The 17,259-nt window shown below is 40.4% G+C and overlaps 1 protein-coding gene and 1 long non-coding RNA gene across 3 annotated transcripts in view; one reads left to right on the top strand and one right to left on the bottom strand.

Moving 5' to 3' along the window:
• Positions 1-5,189, top strand: part of LOC146312264 (uncharacterized) — a 249,466-nt gene extending 244,277 nt beyond the window's left edge. Inside the window, exons 5-6 of the long non-coding RNA XR_014772190.1 lie at positions 879-985; positions 5,081-5,189. This is a non-coding gene — a long non-coding RNA (uncharacterized LOC146312264). The remainder of the gene's footprint in view (positions 1-878; positions 986-5,080) is intronic.
• Positions 5,190-11,565: 6,376 nt separating this feature from the next.
• The window catches only part of cdc42ep4b (CDC42 effector protein (Rho GTPase binding) 4b), a 44,262-nt gene continuing 38,568 nt past the window's right edge, over positions 11,566-17,259 (bottom strand). For both annotated transcript variants that reach the window (XM_084741346.1, XM_084741347.1), the window contains exon 2: positions 11,566-14,265. In XM_084741346.1, coding sequence (XP_084597472.1) covers positions 13,075-14,076 — 1,002 coding nt within the window. In that variant the 5' untranslated portion in view covers positions 14,077-14,265 and the 3' untranslated portion in view covers positions 11,566-13,074. The remainder of the gene's footprint in view (positions 14,266-17,259) is intronic.

Here is a 17,259-nt window from a genome sequence, read left to right as displayed (position 1 = left end):
ACTTTGATAGAGATATGGTCATTTCTTTGTCAAAGTAAGGTTTTATTAAGAACTACTAGAAGTTAAAAATGATCCATTTTATCCATTGCTCAGTGGGGCACTTCTAATGCTCACATGCCCACTGTAGACACTTTGGTGGTGGACAGGGGTCAGCATTGGCACTCTGACCTGTCTGCAGCTACGCAGCCACATACGTAGCAACCTGCAATGCACTGGGTCTTCTGGAATCTCTTCATCTTCTGTGGGATAGGACCAGACAGGCTGTCCTTCGTTCCCCACAAGCATCAGTGAGCCTTGGGTGCCCATATCCTGTCACCAGTTGTCCTTCCATCGCATACCAGGAACATCCCACATCACAATTTTTGGCCTTTGTCAGTTGCTCACACCTCCATGTTGCACATTTTTCCTGCTTCCAAGACATCAAGTTGAAAAACTTGCTGCCTAATACACCCCAGCTCTTTACAGGTGCCACTGTAACAAGATGATCAGTGTTACTCACTTTACCTGTCAGTGGTTTTAATGTTGTGGCTGATCAGTGTAATTCCTCCTGATACACCAGTGGCGTCACCATCTGCTGGCAATTAGAAAGAATACAGGTTTAAGGCACCCCTGCATTGCCTTCACTTTATCAGACCCGTAGGTTCTGTCCACTAAGTATGATACCGTCTGTGCTTCTAGTAAAGACTTCTAAGTCCAACTCCTTTCTTCCACTTTCACTGGAAGAGTTTAGCGCATCGCATTGTGTCCACACTTAGTGAGATCAGAAGACTTAGAAATACTTATCTGTAATAGTTATTAAATTATAGACAGAGTGTGCTATGCCCTCATGAAATCTTAAACTGCATAATTAATTCAGTGTTTCTGAAATGTTTCTGCAGTGATCCCGACCTCCACCGTTTGCTGCTTACATCAGCTGCCATTCATTAACGCTGGGTTACACTACGAGGAGGACTGAGGGTTAATGCCAACAATTAAAGACCAGAAGGTGGGTCCCTTTTTTCACTGTTATTCAGCTTTAAACTTGGATGCCATGTTGGAATGCTCACTCGCAATATTTGAAGCATGAAGAGAAGTTTAAAAACAGGAGGCCAATGGTTAATTGTACCACCTGGACAAACGTCCATGACGGTTTTCCCATTTGTTTGAGGGCTCCCAGGGCTTGAAACTCGCTTGAAAGAACCAGAGCTAGAAAAAAAGGCGTCGTCCAGGCACTCAAACCTACACAAGGGGGCCGTTTCCGAACTTTTGTTATTCCAGAGTCCTCCGCTGTGAGCCCTTAATGTGCGTCTGTTATCCCGTCACTTAAATGTGCTTACTCAGCTAAAAATGACTGAGATGCCCTGTGAAAAAAAAACACCTGCCAGACTCATTAATTATAATTTATGAGTACCAGACCTTGGACCTTGACATGATGGATAATTTCAAACAGCTTTCAAAATCAACCTATATGTCGATGGAGGTTAGAAACAGATTCAGCAATGGTAGACTAAGGGGCGGAAAATATAAGGGCATCAGCTGCATGCAGCGGGGTATGTGCACTTCATCATGTTTGGTCCGTGGGAAGGGGACTTTAGTGGGGACTTGACCACATTTTGTCCACTGGAGGGGCACTGTAGAGGGCACTTTATCATGTTTTGTCCACTTGGTGGACACTTTGGAGGGCGAATTATCACGCTTTGTACACTGGAAGGGCACCCTAGAGGGCACCATATCATGTTTTGTCCACATCATCATGTTTCGTCCTCTGGAAGGGCACCCTAGAGGGCACTTCATCATGTTTCACCCACTGGTAGGGAACTTTAGAGGGCAATTTATCGGGTTTTGTACGCTGGAAGAGCACCCTAGAGGGCACCATATCATGTTTTGTCCACTGGAAGGGCAAACTAGAGGGCATTTGATCATGGTTCATCCACTGTAAGGGCACTTTAGAGGACAATTTATCACATTTTGTCCACTGGAATGGCACTTTAGAGGGGACCTTATCACATTTTGTCCATGTAATCACCTTTTGTCCACTGAAGGGGAACCCTAGATGACACTTTACCATGTCTTGCTCACTGGAAGGGAGCTTTAGAGGGCACTTTATCTTGTTTTGTCCAATTTATCACATTTCATCCACTAGAAGGACACCCCAGGGGGCACTTTTTGCATATTTTTTTCATATCCAGCCAGCTCCCACGCCCCCCAGAGCCCCAGTGAGTTTCAATATCAAAGAGTCTTTTAACATTTTGGCAAGCTGAGGAAACAACTGTAGCTGTTAAGCATCTCCCTCATGTAGTCAGTCATTGTTTAGATGTACTTTGCACTAAGCTCAATCACAACTCTACGTACACTCACACACTCACTAAGGTACTGGCTTCATTACGCACCCATCTTGGTTTGTTTGACCACTCTCTCATTTGAAGAGATTAATTGGCTGGCTCAGACCGGCTCGGCACAACTAAACTAAATATTTAAGTGTTTGAGGTGCACGTGGTTGGCTTCAGACCCCTCGGTGACAGTCTATACTTGAAACTGGTGTGTTTTTCTCAGAGTGCGCTGCAATCACACCCTCCGCATTGCAACTCCCCATCATGTTCACATACAGAGTAATACAAAAAAGAAAAAAAATCTCATGCACAGTACTATATCACATGAAAGCGATAGCCTCGGGGAACATGAGCCAAAAATAACCGACCAAGTCCAAATCCAGTCGTTCCAGCTGTTATTTCAATGTATTTCTTTCCTTTTATGAATTACACAATGTACACATTCTCCCTTTACTGCTTGCTTGCGAATACAATTGTGCCAAGGATAAAATGGTGGATTACAAGGAATACAAACCTGCTCAGACTAAACAAAGGAAGAAATGATCGCTGATCAGCCTGCGAAAGATTTTCACCGTTTGCTCAAAGGTGCATTTAAGTGACGCTACATTAAAGGGCTCAACATAAGAGGTTCTCCTCAGCAATCACTCTAGAAACACATGATCTGTAATCCTAACCCTCAAAATTACAACCCACTGAGCGCCAAATTCGAGTTAAAGTCAGCCATCGCCAAGTTCATTTTTAGAGGAATAGCTGCCAAAATGTGCTGGTGGTGAGGACTGTCAAATAACTGAAATATTTGGAAAAAAGGAATTCAATACAGAATCCCTGAGAGGCACTTGAGAAAAATTGTGGTGATCCATTATTTAAGCCTGATCTAAATTGTTTTTTTTTCTCTCCTATGTTTATGACTTTAGAGATGAAAAAAAAGGGTTTGCCAGTACAATCTTTCTAAGCTCCTCGGAACATCAGAATAACAATCACAATCATTTTTCAAGTTGTGAAAACAGTTTAAGAAAATTGGCAGGTGAAAAACTTTGTCAGGATCATTTTTCAAAGTGTTTTTGTTGTCATGCTCTTTCAGGCCACAAGAGGCTAAAGTGCATCACTACCCCGTGTTTTAAACAGGGCAAAAAACATCATTCTTGTCTTCCAAATGAGTTTTAATTTCTCCGGGCTCTCTAAACACAAGTTGTATAGATCGTGTGTTAACATGATATGTAACGCTGCTGTCATGTCTGTCATTCGGCCAGAACTGTATTTTAATTGACGCTAATTTGCCGTTAGCGTTAGCCTAAGTGGCTGCACCAGGTAGTGGTGCATTCAGCTTCTTGTGGCTGACACGAACATTACAAACCAGCACACACACACCGACACACACACCTGTATCGCAGAGGGAAAAAACAAACTCTAAAAGATTATCTTGGCAAAACCTTTGTTCCACCTGTAATTAAGTCATAAACACAGGAGAGAAAACAGTTTAGATCAGGTTCAGAGAATGGATCACCATTTCAAATGCCTCTCATGGATTCCAGTATTTAGATATGTTGTATTGCATTATTTACGTGTTATTACACCCATGGCATTTGAAAAAAAGTCCTTAGAAATCCTGAAATATGAATAGTGAAAGTCAAATGAAACATTTTACAGCATCATTAGTTTTCCTATTAAACAGCTCACAGTTTGAATTCCATTAAGTCCTTCACAGCTGTTTGATTTCACACGTGTGATTGCTTCTGCAGAATAAATATCAATCTGTATCTGTGTTTATGTAAACATCTGATTTCCAATAAGTTTCTGCCACGAGCAGATGTGTGGCATGATGCGAACGTAACAGAAGAACTTAATCAGCCGAGATGACCTCCACGATAGAAGAATCTCTTTTAACACCTGGAAACCATTACTTCATCGTAAATGGCTGAGAAAATCTGACAGCCTTGAATTTGTTTGTCCTCGTGCTTCTCCTCCAAGCAAAGCAGAAATGTTCACATGATAAAATAACTTCAGCCGATGCCAAGCAAAATTAGAAGAACGTCAACATTTCATTTCATGATTTGGCCGTTAAAAGTGCGTTCCGCGCTGTGAGAACACAGCTGTTTTCACAGAGAGTTTCCGGGTCATGTGAAGTTAGTGCAACAGTGATTTGTAAGAATCATGTTGAGGGTGTAACAGCTGACACTGCACTCCAAACTATCACTATCACAGCAATCAGAGCAGCAGGGAAAGGTTTTGGTGGGAATCAGCAGTTTAGAAGATTGATACTCGGAACAAAAATGGATCCCAACACATTATAACCTCAATAATGTATGTAAGTCTGTGTAGTGTCATGCTTTAGATGCCAGAGGCGCCTCTAGTCTGGCTGGACAAAAACCAATGGCTCCATCTACTGGTCAGGAACAGTTTTTGTCTGTGCACTCAAACCTTTTCTCTTTTTAATGACATCAAAACCTAAAATCTTAAAAGTCTCTACAGACCAAATTCATCCTCTACAATATCTCTGTTGTCCTTTATCATTGTGTCTCACCTCTGTGTCAGTTGTTATAACTATCGCTGGTTTTGTTTTGTCATTACTGTTCAAAGGCCAACGCCCGTCTTCCACTTTCATTGTTCATTTCAAGTGTGTTCAGCTCAGTGCATTGCAGAACACTGAGGTCAGAAGACTTCAGGAGAGATACTTATCTGTGATAGTTATTAAACTATAGACACGGTGTAGTGTGCACTCATGAAAAGCTAAATTGCATAATTAATTCAGTGTTAATCAAATGTTTCTGCAGTGACCCTGAGATGCGCCGTTTGCTGCTGACAGTGATTTCCATTCACTGATGATGGTTTAGACGACGAAGAGGACTGATGGTTCATATGAACGATTACAGAGCAGAGGGTGAGTCCCTTTTTCTTAGAAGAGGATCAAATATAAAATAAGATAAAGTACACACACACACACACACACACACACACACACACACACATATATATATATATGTACAAATATACACAAACATAAATGTATGTCCTCTGTCTCTATGATAATTATTACTGTATAATTATTGATCCCTCTACATTGATACAGGACCTTCTATTGTGATATATATTAGTGTTTAAGAATCATTTCATAGCAGGTAAAGCCTATGGAGTCATTAGGTGCCATAAAAAAAAAAAGAAATCTGTAAAAGAATAAGAAAAAAAGGAGGAAATATAAAGAGGAGGGTAACAGTTCCTAATGTTTTTTCTTTTCCTTGTAAGTAAATAAATTCCATTTATTTATGATGAATAAATCAATGATTACTAAATTAATTTATATGCAAAAATAAATAAATACATCTAAAAAAATCTAAATAAATTAACAAATAAAGGTGAATATTAATGAAAATAATTAGAATAGTTTTTCCCACATGTCTTTATCTTTTATTTTATTTCTCTTTATATTTCCACATTTAAAAAAATACACATATCAATGAATAAATAAATGTAACATAACAACAATGAAATGAAAATTTTTCCACACATATTTATTCTTTTATTTATTTCTCTTTATATTTGTTCACTTATTTATTCTTGTATTACTAAGTATTTTATTAGTTCTCCTTTATTTTTCTTTCTTCTTTTTCAGATTTGTTCTCTTTATGGCCCTCCCATGAACCCAGAGGTACGCATTTTGGTCTTCGGTAAGAAAACTTTATTATCCAACTACACAGAATAAGAGTTTCAGAAGAGCATTTCAAGAAACTGTGAGAAAACAAACAGCTGCATGATCTTAACGTCCCTCTGGTTGATTAATTCAGACATTCAACAGATACATGAGACACCATGCTGTAAAGTAGACGGGGAACATCAAACAAGAGATAAAGCAGGGTAAATATTTACAGCGGAACACGCAGACATTAATTTTTCAGTAGGATTTTCATCTTGCTGGCAAGAACACAGGCTGTCCCACGTGGTCGCTCCACTGAGTCACCATTCTGATCCAGCTATTTGTCCTCCCTCAGACTGAAACAAAAGACGAGACATTACTGAAAGCACAATTTAGAAATCCTCTTAGCCGTCCATGCAAAATGCGTTTTGTATGCTTTTTGCTGTATTGTGCAAATGACAAGCCATGAGGGGAGGATATTAGCGTTACTGGCGATTAGGAGACATTTGGTGGCTTTAGTTTTAGAGGATATAAACATGAAAAAACGACTGTTATTCTTGATTCTGGCAATTTATAAGACAAAACGATGACTATTTCTGGAGTGAGAAGTGAGAAGAAACAAAAATAACTGCAGCACTATGACCAAATCTATATTATAATAATAAAGAAAAAAATCTGAAGGAAGTGCTTGAGATAAGTCAGTGAAAACATGAGTTGGCTTTTTCTCGCGCCCTTAATTTTGCTTATACTCCCAAGGAAAACATTTATATATTATGATGCAGACAAAAACACTTTCACATTGTGAAAGCTGTGTTACGTGAGAATGAGGATTGAAAACCCATGAATAGTTTGTCCTGCAGACCTGTCTGAGGGATCAGCATGAGCTTTGTGTATTTGCAGAATATTGCTTTTCCGAACGCCAAACAAACAGCAAACAGCCTGACGCAAGTAAGTAAAAAAAGAGGGTCTGTTTGGAAGAAAAGAAGGCTGAAATCCCTCTTAAAGTCAGTAATGGCACGGTATGGACACCAGGGAGACTAAAGTGGACAAGATCTAAGACCACCTGTTGCCACAATGTAATATTGGAGGATAATTAAGTGACAAAATAATCCTCCCCCACTCTTGATTTGAACCAAAACATATTATTTATTGGCTATACACATGAAAATAACAAATCTCTTAAAAATGTTCCCATCATGCTCAGCATCTGTCTGAGAAAAAACATCACTGGTTCATATGACAGCAGCAGAATCAGCCTCCTCTAATTTGATCAAAACTTTAGACTCAGAAAACATTAATACATCCTCACCTGCACGTCGAATCTGCAGAAAAACAATCCAGGACCTGAACTTGCAGTAACACAAACGTGACACTAGATGGCGATGGTGGCACAGCTATGAGCAAGTACATCCACAAGCTCTTTTTTGGTTTTCCTTGAGCACTCAAAAGTTTTGCAACCAAGGTAATCCTGAAATCTGCTAAACCTTCTGTCCATTTTTATTTATTTTTTAAGAAATATAATTAAATATTCAGATCCTTTTCTACTAACTAACAATAGCGGCAACACAATTTAAAAATAGTCTGTTACAAGTAAAAGTTCTGCATTCAAAATCTTACCAAAATAAAAGCACAGATGTATTACCAGCAAAATGTATTGAAAGTAAAAGCATCAACTGTGTAAAAGTTAGTGTTATACAATAACCATGTCTTATCATATATATAATATTTTATCAGATGATCATATGTTTATGTTAAATACTAGTATTTATAAAGTAACTACAAGTAGTAAAGTATAATGTAGCATAAAATGAACCATGAGTAAATATTGTACTTAAGTAAATAACTTGCGTAAGTGTACTTAGTTGAAATAGATGACTTTAGGCAGACTTACATTAGGGAGAACTCTTCAGAAATTATTCAAACAAAATTCAGGATTTTCCCCTTCGGTCTCCCTTGTTTAAGCTGGTATGTAAAGACCGTCTTCATCTCACTCTCACATGAAAATGTGAAACTGTCCTGAGGTGACATGGGACATGTGTGTGCCGCTATATTGGTTCAGACCCACTGATAACAAATGAATGTAAGTTAAAGATAAAATTCACCACTTTCCATGTGGGTGTCAAGTTGGTGCTGATGGTAAATGTGATGAACTCCTCAGTGTGTGTTGCATTAACGGGCTTCCGGCACCTTTTCCAAAGTCAAACTGAAGTACTTTTAAAGAATTTTCAAGGTGCATTTTTGAGCTTTTGTAAAGTTGTGGTAAATTACATATTTATATGCATATACTCAAAATGATTAATTCACTTCTTCATCACATTTATTGTGCTAAAACAACCGACCATTATGCTTCCTTAAGATTAAAAATTCAAGGAAAGCACAAGAAAGTTTCATATTTAAAAATGTGCCACCTGTCTGTTAGCTGACTTGGTATCTTATACAATCTGACTTAACCAATATCCAACTTATTTTACTTCTTTATCTAAAAAGCTAATTATTCAGACAGCTATTTATTATGACCTTTTTCAAAACACTCTCCTGCAGCAAAATCTGTTGTTCTTCCTGCTTTCATTGGTGTCATAGTAATGAAGAACTACAAATCAGCTTGGATTTCTAGTCTCTGCCTCTAAAGTAGCCTGGTGGCGTGCTAGATGAGTCTTTTTGTCACCTAATGCTATGTTTTGGCCCGATGAAAAAAAACAACTATAGGCAACTAAGGCGGTGATGCGCTGCAACGTGGGTTTCAAAAGCTTATGTGCAATGCATCCTGGTACATGTAGGCAGCGCCGGCACGGCTCAGCGAGCTCTCTCAGTCAAGAAAGCGCACACACAGAGGAATTTATCGCTTTAATTGACACTGATTGGACATACATGTGTGAAGTGGTGAATCTTCCCTTTAAATGTGGGAATAATGGAGATAATACTGCATGTCATCACATATCCAGATGGCCATCAAATGGACAAATTGGTTTTATGCTTGAAAAACAAGAAAGAGAAAAAAGCTGTGATGTATTCCATCTGTACAGTTAATCTACTGTTCTCTCAATTCATCATGAATGCACCATTTAAGCTATGTTTCCTCCCCTTCTGCACAGACACAGAATGAACTGAAGCATACAAGAAAGTAAAAATAGTTTTCTTTGAAACCTGAATATCTTTACAGTATATCTGAGTGTTTTAAGCGTGTTTATGTTTTTTTTCAACCAGGCTCTACAGACAGTTAAAATCAGCGTCGGGCTGCAGGGTTCTAATTAGCTAACAAGTCTCATCTTGCTTGTAAAGTTGAATCTGTTAAACAAGGTTTTGTCTTTCATGTCAGGGTTATTTGTGCAGAATAATCCACTCGGAGTGGGTGTTTGTTAAACCGTGGACGTGGCTGGATCTCGTTCAGCGGCTCCCTCGGTAAAAATTCTTGGGTCCGCTTGAAGGTCAGATTTCAGCGAGCATCCTGGAAGCAGAATGTGAACAAACCTGCAAAAGATTTTGAAAACAAGGCGGCCTCCTGCGGTGACAGACTTATTAGAGATTAAACAAAAGCAGCTGAGCCACAGTTAAAGATTACCAGCTTTCTCTTTTATTGAAAAATATAGCTGTTATTTCAAAGAAAGGAAAGTGAGGAAGGTAAATATATTAATATACTGTAAAACCAGAATAAGGAATAGGAAAAGAAAACAGTACATACTTGGCATAACACTACAGCCACCGAATAGAAAAAAAAAAGTGAAAACATTCTACAGCTGAACTTTGAGCCAGTTGTTTTTCGCAGTCCTTATCTTTTTTTTTTTGCCACTCACCAAACCACTTCTGTCAGGGCATGGAAAACTTTTTAAGCAGACCTGAGGCAGAAAGTATTTGCAAAGTCCTTTATATGGTTTATTCTGGCCTACTTAGGAGTTTCCCACAGAGAAACATGTTAAATGCCAGAAAGTTAAGACAATTACAATAAAGTATCTCAGCGCAATTTAGCATACTTTCCCCATAATTCTCTATTTACCTCGCCCAAATTCCTCCAGCCTGTGTAGCCAGATTGGTGGACGATTTTAACGTCGTACTTGCAAATACAGTTCGGCCACAAATGTGCTGTTTTAGTGTTAAAGCCACTAACATTCTTCTGGTTCTCACGCTATGAACACTTTGCTCACACTGCTGATAACAAAGATTGTTTACTGTAATCATTGATGGCACAAATTATATTTACATTACATGATTAAAACAACGGCAAGTAAGGAGTGTTCTCTTTTAAAGGGACAGCTAACCTTAAAATCAAAAGTTCAGATTTTTCCTCTGGCCTGTAGTGCTGTTTATCCAAATCCATCAAGATCAGAGTTTTAGAGATATCAGCCATAGAGATATCTGCGTTCTCCTGAATACGATGATGCTAGATGGCACTTTGTTTGTGAGTAATTTCAAAGAGACACTGCTGTTGTGTTTTTCCGATGTATTGTTTTGGCGCTTTGAGCACCACAAGCTTGAGTGCCATCTAATTCTACTATATTCGAGAGAAGGCAACTCACACTAAACAATCTAGATGGATAAATAGCACTACAGGCCAGAGGAAAAACATGTATTATTTTTGATTTTGGGGTGAATTGTCGCTTTAAAGTGTTCATTTCTTAGTGATGAACGTGACGGATTGCAGCTGCCCAAACAATCCACAAATCACATATTTCACAAAGGATCAATCAGAGTAAAAGACAGTAAAATTTGGCCCATTTACATCAAAATATAGAAGAGATCCGACTCAAATCATACTGCATGTCTATACACAGGTAAAAAATAAACAAAATCCAACATCCTGCTAACATTATCCGGTAATATGGTTAGAACATACTTGGCGATTTCCTCCAGATCGCGGTTAATTTCAGAACTGTGGACAAGTTTCCGTAACATTAAAATAACCCAAGGCAGAATGGCACAGCATCCTGATTCTATGTACACGCCCCTGCATCAATGCCACAACAGGAAATCCAAAGCTCCCATTTGTCAAACGTGGCAATTAGTTTTCTGAGACAACAAAAAAAAAAAAAAAAAAAAAAAAAAAAAGGTCAGACATTAATCATGGATACCAGAGAGGAGAGTACACTCTTTCTGCCTTATTTATAACTGAAAGTAACCTGGAGGACACCACTGTCGCTTAGCCAACTAAACACACACACACACACAAAAAAAAAAGCCGAAGAGAAACAGCCCACCTGTCTGTCCCTGACCCTGCTGTTCCTGGAGTAGTTCCAGCTGGTTGGGGGCCAGTAATCCAGCACATTTAATGAGAAGACTGGGAAAGGCTGGGTGATTGGTTGATTTAATCATCTGTTCCTACTGTGTGATTTGGGATAGCGAAGAAGAGGTGAATATTATCACTTGCAGGGCCAGTTCAGGAAATATGTCACTCTCGTTGCCCCGAGACATGCCTGATGCCCATCTATCAAGTAGCTGTGCTCTAATAACACTTTGTACATGTTTTTACATCCTTTCTCTTCCCTTAGAGACGAGCCCAAACACGTGTCTTGAGAGCAGAGGCGTGTTTGGGATGGAGCCATGACTATTAATTATCATATAACCATTTTTTCTACTGCAGCAACTCCCTTTCAAACTCTCTCTGCTGACCTGCTTATCCTGCCAACCTCAGTAATGATGTGGAATCAGACGTATAACACAATAATACACACAATTCACCACAATCATCACTTCCGTTGTGCTGTTTAAAGCTACTACAAGGAACTTTTATATTTTGTTGATTCTGGAGGCCCCTGTGGACAAAAGCAGTAGTATTTTCACCATGACCACTAAATATAAAGTCAAAAATCTTCTTGCGGATGGTCAGTTTGGCTTATGTTGGTCATACAGGCGCATCATTATTAAATTAAGACAACTTCATAACCAGCTTAAAAAAAATCCTTGCAGTAGCTTTAACAAAAGTACCGAACACAAGACATACAAAAGGCCCCTTGTCTTTAGACAATTCACATTTTTACATCATTGTCACCTAATACAGCGTTACCATGACAGTGATAGCTGGAGTGATGTGATTTAGACAATTTAATGTCTACTTGAGTCCAATAATTAAGTGCCACATAAACTTCTACAGAAAGAACCTGGCTCACTCTGTAGTGCCATTAAGAAGTCTTCGTAAGAAATTTAAACATATCAGGAAAAAAAAAAAACTCCAAATCAAAACTTTTAAGACCTAACAGTGCACATTAAGAATGATTCATCCCTTATGCAAATGAATGAATAAATACCACAGCTGTCTGTGAATTAAAAGAATTAAGACCTTGCCAAAGAGAGCCAGCAGCATAATCATACTAACGTAATGAATTACCAAACTCAACAGGCTCCACAATAGTAGACCAACTTTCAGATACTGTATGTACATAAAATAAAGGTAAAAAAATAGCAGAAATCACCCCATAAAGTCAGATGTGGACAAAAGAATTAACTACTTTATCTATTTAGTGTCTATGCCAAATTGGCAAGTGAAGCTCCATGGTCACTCCCACACAACTGGATTTCAAAGCTATCTCAGTTTCACTTCTTGTCTTTTTCCCTCTTCCTCGTTCAGAATCTGCAAGTACACAACCACACCATGTTTGTGACCTCACATACATTTCTCCTCACCTCACACATCACACTCCAAATGTGATATTCATGTGATTGACAGCAGGGGTTTGGTTCTCTAACCTCGTGGTCACATTTTAATTCTTAAAACGAGTGTGTTGCTCATAACCAATGACTTGTTGCTTTCTCTTCTTTTGTTATTGCAACATTGAAGGACAATGTTGGAACAAGGGGGCCGGGATTAATTGAAATTGGAGCGTTTCCCAATGATGAGTTCAGAGTTTGATTTTGCCAAAATGTTCAACAATTAACAAGTCAAACCTTTCGAGAGTTCGGCTTTGTGAACCAGTCTGTTTGCACTCTGCTCACATCTCCTTGCTACAGCACAGTGAATAAGGCTTGATTGGTTTTATTTATGATGTTGAACAAAGTGTACAGAGATTAGATTGATCTAAAAGAAGCTTAAGCAGATGTGGCCCTGCCTCTAACTCCCTCCCTTGTCTTTCCCAGCTCGTGATCGCCTCCCAACGCCTGGTCTCCATTCTTGTCCCACAGGACCGTTTATGGCAGGGATACCAGTTTGGCCTACACTCGAATCTCATCATCGTCGTCATCCATGAAGGTGAAATCTCTGTCGTCCTCCCCACGTGGCGAACTATACTTTGCACTGTCTGTGTCGCCATCATGGAGGTGGTACTGAGGTTTCTCCTCGATGGCTGAGCCGGCGCTGGACAGAGAGCAGCTATCCATGTTGTGGTGGTTGTTCCTGGTGTGTAGCTCCGGGGTGTACGGATCCACCACGGGCTTCTGCTGGTACATGCTGCGAGGTGGCCTCGCAGGCGCCTGCTCCTCCGCGTCGTCATCATCTATGTGGGGAATGAGGGAGGGTGACGCGCGGCCCTCGCTACCCTTGCCCTCTTCGTAGCCGAGGTCATCATCCTCCCAGCCTTTCTTCTCCATCACGCTTAAGATATCCCCGAGCATGGAGGGCCCCAAATCAATGTGGAAGGACATCATGGACTCTGCGTGCTTCATTCCACCTCCCTTAGGCAGGGATGGAGGCAAATCTGTAAGCTCGCCAAAATTACGCTCGTCGAACTCCGTGTCCATTGTTGCCATCGCTGCTGCTCCATTTACCGGCTTACTTTCGATCTCCGACAGCCTCTTCATGGGGCTTGAGGAAACGCTCTTTGGCAGTTGGTGTCCTCTGTTTGTGTCCTCATCGTTTAGGTAAGGCAGGGATATGGCATTTTTCACGTACGTGGATGAGCCCCCAGAAGACGCCATCATGTTGTACTCATATTTGTCCCCCCGGTTTACCGACTGCGAGCGCTTGCTGCTTCTGAAGGTGCGTGACAGCAGCCCTGGCTTGGGGCCCGGGGAGCCCTGCTTTGTGTCCGGGTCCCTGGGAGGTTCCCCCGATCGAGAGCTAAGAAATGAAGTGTCCCCGAAGGCGTCTCCTCCCCTGCCAACGTGCATGGTGTGGCGGAAGTCACCCAGTGGAGCGCTGATCATCTCCGCGGTCAGGTCGGCCCGAGACCGCCGCTTCGACTGGTTGTTGTTCACCAGCTGCTTGAGAATAGGCATGATGGCAGTCTGTTACTTATAATCCACAGAAAGAAATGAAACGAGGTTCTGTAGGAGTTCAGGAGAGTTCCTTCCAAAATTCTTTGGCAAATTTGTGAGATGTTGTCAAAGAAAGTATAATTCCAGGTGTTTAAAGTGTGCAGCCATTCTGATCCTCCAGCTCTGGTTTCATCTTACTGTTGGGTTAGCCTGCAAAGAAGAATAGAGATCATTAAAGTCACATCAGAGCTTATGTAAACCAAACCTAGCTATGCACCTTGGCAAGCAAAGTGGAAACAGGCAATTAACACTCGGTACCATCCTATTCAGATGAAAATGTGAAATAGTACTTTAAATACTTCTATAAAGTGCTTCGTCTATATATTTCTCATCGCCCACTATCACATAGCTCATTCTGTCCTATTCTCCTTCAAGTACGGAAAGTTTTATCGCCAGGGCTTCAAAATGAAGCCTCACTTGAGTGGTTCTGTGAGGGTGTTATGTAATGGTGAAGAAAAGCTTACTGGTACAAAGTTCACAGCACCGTCACCTCAGTTAAAACCAGTGATAAACCCCCACCCCCCCCCCTCCCAGTGAAGTTGACCAAGGTAAAATAAGTTCTCATTCAAATGCATCTCTACAAGTCTTCCGGTACATTTTTGAGCGTTTTCTAAAAAATTCTAATAGGCTGCTGTCGCATTCAGTTTTTGAAGTGGATGCAGTGTCCGCTGTCACTGCCGTGCTTTAGTTCCCATTTAGGCCTCAGACTGTTACATAACCGGCAAGACACAGGATACTGGGAGCCCGAGCAGTTCAAGCTGGCAGGAATAAAAGAATGAAGAAGGAAAAAAAAAAAAAAGAATGAAGTGGAACAGCATTTTTCTTCAGCACAGATCGACTTACAGCACAGCTCAGAAAGTCCAGATCTGATAGACTCTGTTCTAACCCTCCTACAGACAATAGATAAAACATTTCTACCGCCAGGTCTTTGTGTTTTTCTCTCAATTTTCAAATTTGTCTCTTTAGCCTTGGAAGCGACATTTAAGCACCTCAAACACAATTTTTTGTTCTGTCAGTGAATACACATTAATCAGCAACTCTCAGTACATTCTTTAGCGAGAGCCAAGTCACGGCTTAAAGGCACTTTCATGTGAGGAAAGCAGTATGCTCTTGATTTAACGCAGGTCACTCTGATCCTGTACTTGCAATGATTATCTTTGACTCAATAAGCTGATAATATGGTTCTTATAAGTACTTACACCAAAATGTCCCTAAGTCACCGGTGACTTAAAGGATAGTTTTGATTATTTAAAGTGGGGTTGTATAAGGCACGCATGGATAGTCAGTGTATTAACTACCTTTGATGGCAGTCGACATGCCCCCAGTTTAAAGAAGCAAAGACGAGTACCACCGCGGAAGCTAAGGAATGTACTGCTGTGGGCAGGGTCAACAACAGCCAAAAACAAGGCCCATCCAAAAACAAACAAACAAAAAAATCAGTATCAGTTTAGTTATATGCTATATTTGGAATATTTTGACAGCTTTACCTTGCTTTCAGAGAGTCTTTTCTGATGGAAAACTGCTGTTAAACAAGCCAAATGTTGTTTGTCTCTTTGTCTCGTTTTACCTCGCAGCACAAAGAAGTTGTTGGTCTACTGCTGCCTCGACCTGTTAATTTGTTTATGTTACTGTGTGACTGTGGGTTTTAAGTGTTAGATCAGTTCAACAAAGTCACAAAATAACACACACTATCTGATCTAGCCAGAAACGCAAGGTAAAATAACTTATTTCACCAATGGAGTCTGGCTGAGTGAGACAGAGCACAATTTGGCTTATAAAACAGCAGTTTCCTGTCAGAAAATGCTGTCTGACAGCAAGGTAAAACTGTGAAAATGTTCTAAATATAGCATACACTTAAACTGATATAGATTCTTTTAGGTGGGCTAAAATTCCTTTTCCTGCTGACCCTGTCCATAGAAGTATATGTCATAGCTTCCTACACTGGTGCTCCTGTTGCTTCTCCACACTGGGGGCGTGCAAACTGCCATCTACTGTAGGTAATACACTGACTAGCGATAAATACCTCAAACAGCCCCACTTCAAAAAATCCAAACTATCCCTTAAAGCCTTGGAACATGATCTTAAAACAGACTAGAACAGAACAGTAGAGAAGAGATTTAAACACCCACTTACAGTATGTGCTAGCCACAGTCCACTAGCTCCATGTGTTACTGACATTAACAAGGGTCTCAATTGTTTTAGCCAGACAGCAATCCCATCATTCTCAGTGTTTTCAAACTGGAGCCGGAGCCCACGCTCTGGGCCTGTATGCGTATCCCCACTGTGAATGAATGGGGGCTTCACTCAACAATTTTCCAAAGCAACGTCACCCATGAAAACATTTGCATCTCTGACAAGAACCCATTCAATTGGAAAGGCAACTGTAGCACTAGAGGGAACAGAGGGGGGCTTGATGGATGATAAAAGCTGGTGCTGTTTTTTGTTCGCCCCTCTTTCAAAAGAGAGATCATCCCCAAAGAGAGCTGAACTCTATCCTCTGCCAAGGTTTTATCATCTATATTCAACAACTTCATTCAAGATTTCTTCAGCATGTTCTGGTGGTGCTAATGGGGGAGATGCTCTGTCTCGACAACAACAAAGACGGCACAAAAGAAGGCCAGACAAATAGCAAATGCATTGACAATAGTACTTGAAAAGCTTATTTTCAAGTTCTATTGTAAAAGCCATTCGAGTCCAAGTTCACACCCTTGAATGTGACAACTGGAATGGGCTTACTGTTACGAAAGCTATTTAAACAGCAACTCGGTGCCAAATTATAAGATTATGGCGCAAAGCAAACAAGCCAACAAAGTCCCTCTTAGCTGATTCATAGTGGTTAGATTAATGCAGTATGATCTATTATTAGCCAAAGCCTTCCTTGCTTCATGCTTTGTGCAGTATCCAATTAGTATATGCTGCACAAAAAGCTTTCTGAATGTGTGACTGACCACTCAAGACAACTCATCAACTGATAAGTTCCTCCCCATTGCCCCCAGTTTTGTATTTCTCTATGGCAACGTCAGAGCCGAGCACAGGCTACCAAGCTAGCTTCCTGTCTCTAAGCTGGCCGGAGACACACAGAGAGAAAGATTTTATCCCCTACATGGAGAGATCAGCTCATTCAGATGGATTAGCCCTTCCTAG

The sequence above is a fragment of the Lutjanus erythropterus genome, chromosome 17, assembly GCF_056507025.1.
Source record: "Lutjanus erythropterus isolate fLutEry1 chromosome 17, fLutEry1.hap2, whole genome shotgun sequence".
NCBI lineage: Eukaryota > Metazoa > Chordata > Actinopteri > Lutjaniformes > Lutjanidae > Lutjanus > Lutjanus erythropterus.
Note: the sequence above shows the minus strand (reverse complement) of the source record. Positions and strands in the feature narration are given on the sequence as shown.